This window comes from Priapulus caudatus, unplaced genomic scaffold (genome assembly GCF_000485595.1).
Source record: "Priapulus caudatus unplaced genomic scaffold, Priapulus_caudatus-5.0.1 Scaffold160, whole genome shotgun sequence".
NCBI classification, from domain to species: Eukaryota; Metazoa; Priapulida; class Priapulimorpha; order Priapulimorphida; family Priapulidae; genus Priapulus; species Priapulus caudatus.
This window is the reverse complement of record NW_014577221.1, coordinates 210,984-218,956: the sequence shown is the minus strand read 5'-3', so window position 1 is coordinate 218,956 and position 7,973 is coordinate 210,984. Positions and strand designations below refer to the sequence as shown.

Genomic DNA, 7,973 nt, shown 5'->3' with positions numbered 1-7,973 from the left:
CAATATTATCGCTTATAACAAATCAGATTTATTAACAAGTTCAATAATATTTATTAGAACGCATTGGAATCACACTTACTATACCTCCACGGACCTCCACACGCTACCATGATGAACAAGCACAAGGGAATGAACATCTCATACAGAGTAAAGAAATACCATTTTTCACTCTTGTTCTTACCGACATAAGCCTATAACAATTAGGTAAAATTTCGATTCTGATTACTCGAACTTTGAAAATTATCAATAGAAACTCAGCATTAATAATATCGCCCCCTTCTTCCTCTAAACCACAACTGACGCAATTTAGAAGTATGATTTTCAAAAATAAACTTAAAATTCGATAACGCCAATACTGACATAATAGTGTCTCATAATAGTCGCTTAAGTAAGATCATTAAATACAGCTACTAATTTAAACACCGGGTGATACTAGACTAGTGATTTACACCGTAAAACGACCAATCTATTCTATTAAATCTTGCTTGTGATTCTGCCGGATAACATCAAGAGCTAATGAATACATGTTTAGGTATTTATTAGCTCTTGATAACATCAGTCATATAACATTCAGCTACTAGCTTAGCCAACATGAGTTGAAGCCAATATTGAGCGAAGGAATGGTTTGGATCGTACGTCGAAATTTCGAACGGAAATATTGAATGTACTCAAATAATTTCATTCAAATTTCATTCTCATTAGCATACAGAATAACGTGACACGTTTGCTCCCAACATATCATTTTTAGCATGAAATAAATTGTGAAACATATATAGCTATAACAAATAACTATAGCAAACATAACTATAGAAATAGTTCAAATTGAATGTTACAGTCACGAGGACAAATGTCCTAGACCTTTCTCATCTGTTTCTGACGTCGCTGTTGACTTAGATGTCAAAATAACATAATAAAAACGAGAGGTAATTATGATATAATCGAAGTGATAATTCATTTGGCTGATTATGAATGCACAGGTTTGGTAGACAGATGCAATACGTTATGTAAATCAACAGAAACGTGTGCGTGAATTTCATCGTACAATTGGCAATTTAAACCGTTAGCTATAGATATGCCGATATTTAGACCTACCTATCTAGTAACATTATGAAAGACATGCAGTCCTTGAAATCACGGTGTATATGTACACAATGTACGTACGTTCCTTCTTGCTTACCCCAGACGATGTCTCACTGTTCGTGCAGGAGCAGCAAATCCGCGTGATTAGCACGCAGTAAGGTGATTCGGAATCAGACAAACTATAATGCTCTACAATTTCTACAGTTAAAACAGGTCCCCATGTGTTATCACACAAAAACCGTCTACAGAATAATTAAATGAATCTAAGCCGCCTGAGTAATCACACCCAAATGCGAAGTAACATATACTGCGGCACTGTTCAGATATTCTGTAAATCCTTACCGCAGCAAATAAATGCAACATTAACAACGTACGTGCCAGCAAGTTATAACAGATCACCAACTATGTTTCTGCATAGATATACCCGAAATTTCATGTAGTATTGATTGATCTATAGATCCCACGTGCAAAGCACTTCTTGAGTGGGAGATCACCTAACCTATAATCTGCCAGAAGATGGCATGACAATACATTGACGGACATCAATATTCACAACTACCTTATAATCGTGTGTTCAATTACACTTAACTATTAGCTCTTCCGCTTATTACTACAACTAATGCTAACTGACATTTGTACCTATTCATTTTTAAGTGAAAACAGAGCGGTTCCGAGTAACGTAGTGTTAATAGAACCATCTAACAAACACCGCAACAATTGTTACAACCTCATTGCATCCTGAATATATTGGTCACCATCTCCCTCGCACACGTCCTATTGCTGGGATTTCTATCATTTCACACAAATCATAAGAAAACGATCAAAAGTCAGAATATACACGAATATATTACGTTTAAAGTAGCAAATCGAAGAAGGGCAGTTTCGTATTGCAGAGAACTTTTGTCGATTGCAAATTACAATGGTAGTGAATTGTGTGGAACTACCTTAGGTATATGGCAAGAAAAACCTGAACAACTCATGACTATTTCTTGTCTGGCATGTGCATAGCTACCCGAATCCACACTCTCCTCCAACACAAGGTTAAAGCAAGTGTATTATACAGCTAGGCAACAATCCCAGCTGCTATTACTGCAGCAAAGTCGTCTTCCTTCTCCCTCCCCCCAGCATCCGGGTTTCCGTTTTCCCCTTTCGGGTCCCATCACAAGAACGCGTCCTCGGCTGGCGGCGCGTACGAGAATCCCATGAAGGCCTCGTCTGCTTCCTGCACGCTTGCGCTGATGTGAGTCAGGTGACCGGCAGATGCCCCGACAGACTGCGGTACGGGTTCACGCACAAACTCGGGATCGAAATGGCGCAAGTCCATGAGATCCTTCTGCAAAGTTTGAATACTCGTCTCACTTAACGATCGATCTTTTTCATCTATAATTTAATTATTTTTTATCTATAATATTCTAAAATATTATTATTTATAAATTATATTATAATCATGAATATTACAATTTTTATCTTTAATTTTTTTAAACTGAACTGAGGGATCAAAAAAGGTAAATGAATATCACTCTACTGAAAAGATGTAGACGACAAGAATAAAAAATAGAAGTCGCGAGAGGTAGACTGAGCAAGGGAAATAAAAACAAACATTGACAAATCTAAATCAATAAAAAAACTGCACGAGTGCACTCGAGCTGCTCTGACTGGGACGCAAACCACTAGTATGTAATGCCTACGAATGTGGGAGCGATTACAGGACACTTGCCACGTTAGGATTATATGGCGGCGAAATCTTCTTTGCCTCCAAGTCCTCCCAGTTCAAGTCAGCAAACCATGCATGACTCTTGACGTCCTTGAAATCGTTCGAGTGACCTAGCCGCTTGGTCTTGTCTTTTTGCAGCAGCTGAAACGTACATGGGTCGTCGCGTGAACACACAGACACACAGAGCCTTTTTGGAATACAATGCAAGCTGGAAACAATCATTAACCAATTCATGTGATGTCTCAAGCCAACTTATCTACCAGTTGAGCCTTTGATAGATAGGTTGCCGCAGAATATGCGCACCAAAGGCAACACACACAACAACAACAACAACAGCAACAGCAGCAACAACAACAACAACAACAATAGCAACAAACATACAAGGCAGGGAAGGTTACAAGTGTAACCTACGACGAGCTACGACGGCACGGACGGGAACGCCAAAGCGGTTACGTCACTGCCTCTGGCCACCGGTCAAGTATGGGACGGAACTGATATCTACATAGTACGACTGACCTAGCGGAGGGAGAAGAAAAGCAGCTGAAACAATAAACAAAAGGAGGACGACGGGTACGCCTGTTGACCGAAGGCGCTAAGGTCGACCGCGGACGGCGGGCGCATAAATAAAGGGAATGGAACAGAGTAAAAGATAGAGAGTGTGCTGGACCAGCCGTGCCGACGCTACCCAAGAACCCGCCGCCAAGATGATCGATACGTAAATATGGTTACTCATTTGTTTGATAGTTAGATATTGTGATTACGTATAAGAGAGCGTACGGCGGCTCAGTAATGCGGTGAAGGGATACGTACAGGTTGTTACGCATTTGTTTGGTAGTTAGATTATTGTGATTACGTATAAGAGGGCGTACGGCGGCTCAGTAATGCAGTGAAGGGATACGCACATATGTGCCTTTAATTGGTTGATAGTTAGATCATTGTGATTGCTCCGCAGTAGTTTATGTAAAGGACGATTGTATAGCCAATGGGGTGTTAAGATTGTATCGTGCAGTGCCAGGAGTAGCAGGTTGAATAAATACTATGTGTGTGTGTACAATATAAATTACTGTGTTGCGTTGTGTATCACTGACTGGTTTTTACATCCTCGAGCGGGTTACTCCTTCGCAAGGTACTAGAACATAAATGCGATCACGCCGTCGCGCGGAGCTTAATTAAAAGAGCACGCGGTGACACAAGCAACGAACACGCAATGGGGAATCGAGGAGAAGCGATATTTGGCGAGCAGACGGCACCTACCTCCTCCAACAAGCCTCGGCCTTCGACGGAGACATTTGAGCGCAGTTGCAGCGGTTTATGCAGTATGTTGTTGTACATTTCGGCCGTGTCACGACTATAGAATGGAGGCTGCAAATAAACAAAAGGCAGATACGGCTCAGATAAACAAGCTTGTCGAAAATGAATTAACGATCTCAGCGAGATAGAGGCAGCATGGTCGACCTTGATGTCAGACAGATATTTAAATGAAAGACACTAAGTGTACTAAAAAAAACACTGTAGCTCACCTTGGGTGTGATAGAAGAGGGAGGGGGGATATATAAAACAAGAGTATATATGGGAGAACTCCCATTATATAGCATATCTCCCATTATATACTCTTGATAATGATATATGCATAAGTTTTTGATGCGAAAATAAATGTTTCAGATCTGAAAGTCTGAAATCTTGACGAGAGACGGCGCTACGCCTAAATGATCGCCATTCTGGTTTTCGAATATCGCGCAAATAAAAACTATAAAATATTCCAGTCAAATTACTGTAACGAAAAATCTAAAACACAATATTACGCGTATATACCATATATACTCAGATTTCAACCGTATTTGCTCTGCGGTTTATAAGTGCGCCATACCGTGAGGGGAAATATACTAGACGCAATACTTGGTTACCCGATTCAAATTGAGGTGCGGCTTATAGGCGCCCGCGGTTATTACGCGATCATATACGGTAGGTATGATTGTAGAGTTGTTGACCAGTTAGACGAAATAAACGTAATAGAACGTTGTCATCTCTCCCATAGGAGTAACAACTGTTTTGGGGCTAACCTTACATATTCACATACCAAAATTTAACAAAATCGAATGAATTTAGATGGCCATTTTCATTTTTGCCAAAAAGTGGGCGTGGCTCGAAAGTAGGGCTCCAAAATAGGAAGTTCAAATCTCTCCCATAGGAGTAACAACTGTATTCAATTTGAAACATGTGGGTCAAACGGTTTTTGAGTTATCGTTGACCGTAGGCAGACACTGAAATGCATAGTGAAATTGCCCAAATCTACCTAATTTGCATAATTAAAAAAAAAAAATCAAACCCCGTGTGATATGTTTTGGGGCCAGTCCTTATTCATTCACATACTCGAAATGAACAAAATCCATTGAACCTGAACTGACTTATGGCCATTTCCATTTTTGCCAAAAAGTGGGCGTGGCTCGAAAGTAGGTCAACTGGCGTGCTCCAAAATAGGACGTTCAAACCTCTCCCATAGGAGTAACAACTGCATGCAATTTGAAACATGTTGGTCAAACGGTTCTTGAGTTATCGTTGACCGTAGCCAAATGTTGACGGACGGACGTACGACGGACGACACCGCATGGCAATAGCTCATCTTGACGATGTCAAGGCGAGCTAAAAAGTGACATGAATGTAAACAAGTGCCGCAGTGCGACAGGGCTCATCTGGTGTCTGGTGTTCTGCTGATAAATTCATTTGTGCATAGCAAGACGTCTTATACATAAGTCTTCTTTATTCTTGTTTGACTTTCGTAGCCAATTGGAACAAATATATCAGCTACACTTTTGCACCCACCTAATCTCTATGCATTGCAGACACATGTGCATTGCAGGTTGGCAGGCAACAATTATGATTAGAAGCGTGCCAGCCATGGGCTGCCCGTGTGTGTGAAACAAAAATGTTTTTCAATCGCTCCGTCAGACCATGTCCTCAGAAAATATCTAAAATCTGCCCTGTGCCCCATTGACCTTTGACCTTTGACCCCCATCTTCGACATCCCAACTCGTTTTCGGATTACCCCCCATGTTCCGACTTTTGAATCCGTACGTCGAGCCGTTTAGATTTGTGCCCAACTGTTGACGGACGGACGCACGCTCATGCGATTCTACAAGCTGCATCTGACTATGTCAGATGAGCTAAAAACACTATCCTCTCTTGGACGTGGGTGGCTCACCTTTCGCGGATGCACATAAACTAAAGCTGGGTTTACACTACCGACTTTGTATTGGCGAATTGGCGAATTGGCGAATTGGACCAACATCCCAATTATACAACCGACAATCGGCAGTGTAAATGCAAAAGTTGCGCGTCCAACCGATCGATAGCAACTAGTTGGGAGACTAGAACGTTCTATTTTCGCCAACTCGGAGTTGCCAAATTGCGAAATTGGTCCAACTCGCCAATTTGCCAACATAAAGTCGGTAGTGTAAACCCAGCTTAATAGACATTTTTCCCATCTCCTAATGTAGCGGAGTGACGTAGGGACGAATGCCACGATGCGAATCCCATGAGATTTGACTCACCAGTCCGTACACCATTTCATAGGTGACCGCTCCTAAACACCACCAGTCGACCGTTCTGTCGTAGGCTTGTTTTTTCAAAACCTCCGGCGCAAGATACTGAAATAGTAGAGAGCAAGGGTTTAGACGTGCGAAAAGCCGTTTATTAACTTAACTAAAGAATCTAATAAGGATTACCTTAGGACGAAACTCGTTGTTCATAGCTAAATTTAGAGCTAAGTGGCATCGAATGACGAACTCTTGATGTGTGAAAACCCACATAGCATAGTGTGGTAGATAGGAGTCATGTTGAGACGGTCCAGGCATCCGCTTCATATACTTTTTTTAGACACACGAAGAGTTTAGGCAAAACATCTAGACCTACTTCAGATAACAGTAAGCTTGACATTCGCAGACAAGTTTGAAAACGAAATTTGGAGAATACACTCGGCTGCAACAAACCTCGGGAGTGCCACAGAACGTTGACGTTGTGCTGTCCTGCTCTAGGTTCTCCTTACAGAGACCAAAGTCTGTGAGGACGACATGTCCTTTGGAATCCAATAGAATGTTTTCCGGTTTCAAATCTCTGCCAGCGAAAAACAATATGCTTCATTATCACAGTGAACACGTTTTGTATTCGCGAGAATATCTGTTCACTTTCAGCTTAATCATCAGTCACAAATAACTGAACAGAAACAGAAACTAAAATCTTAAAAGGACACTGAAGAGATACGTGATTCGTGAAACAATAATATCGCAGTGTGTGTTAGTTTTGTTCCATATCTTAATTAATTTTTTTTGGAGTTCATAGCATGACAGGCAACATGTAAGGTGAGAAAATGGACGTGGAACTGCAGCACAGAAACTATGCCACCACAGTATTAATGCAACCAGTATAGTATTTTTAAACTTTACAAATAAACGGTTTTTGAAAGCTACGAAGAATAATGTCATTAGTACTAATTAAAAGAAAGTATGAAAAATCTTCTAACAGAAGCCAGAAAAGCAGGACTTTAACACACCTGTATATAATATTCAGACTGTGCAAATATCCGATTGCACTTGCAATTTCGGCAGCGTAGAATTTGGCACGTGGCTCGGAAAAGTAACGATCCTTTTGCAGGTGGAAGAACAACTAAAAAATAAGAAAAAATGTGTTCAATGTTCTTACTAACACATCACACAATACTTAGCAGGAGTGTTAACTTAAGTATGCCTTAACTGGATAGAGTTTTGTAATACTGTGACCTCACCAACATTGGTTTGTCACACATACTTCGAGTAAATATTTTATTAATTAATGATAAACATTGCACAGTGTAAACAAGCGCAGTTAAACATAACGGACAGACGGAAGGTTAAAGCTGTGTTAAACATATCACAATGTGAGTTATCATCAATGTAACAACCATCACTAACTACACTCACTAATGAACCTCACTGTATTAACGACCGTTATTCATATCACTGCGTTAACGCCCGCCACTCAACCATCAATGTAATAACCTCACTGAGTTAACCAACCATCAATGTAACAACCATCACCGTGTTAACCAACTACACTCACTAACGAACCTCACTGTATTAACGACCGTTATTCATATCACTGTATTAACGACCGTTATTCATATCACTGTATTAACGACCGTTATTCA

The 7,973-nt window shown here is 40.6% G+C and overlaps 1 protein-coding gene across 1 annotated transcript in view; it reads right to left on the bottom strand.

Annotated features, from left to right (window-relative positions):
- Nucleotides 1–8: 8 nt before the first annotated feature.
- The window catches only part of LOC106806427 (serine/threonine-protein kinase Sgk1-like), a 26,677-nt gene continuing 18,712 nt past the window's right edge, over nt 9–7,973 (bottom strand). The window contains exons 11-16 of the mRNA XM_014808355.1: nt 7,341–7,453; nt 6,781–6,904; nt 6,343–6,438; nt 4,049–4,156; nt 2,798–2,935; nt 9–2,413 (exon numbers count right to left, since the gene is read on the bottom strand). Of these exons, the coding sequence (XP_014663841.1) occupies nt 2,240–2,413; nt 2,798–2,935; nt 4,049–4,156; nt 6,343–6,438; nt 6,781–6,904; nt 7,341–7,453 (753 nt within the window). The 3' untranslated portion in view covers nt 9–2,239. The remainder of the gene's footprint in view (nt 2,414–2,797; nt 2,936–4,048; nt 4,157–6,342; nt 6,439–6,780; nt 6,905–7,340; nt 7,454–7,973) is intronic.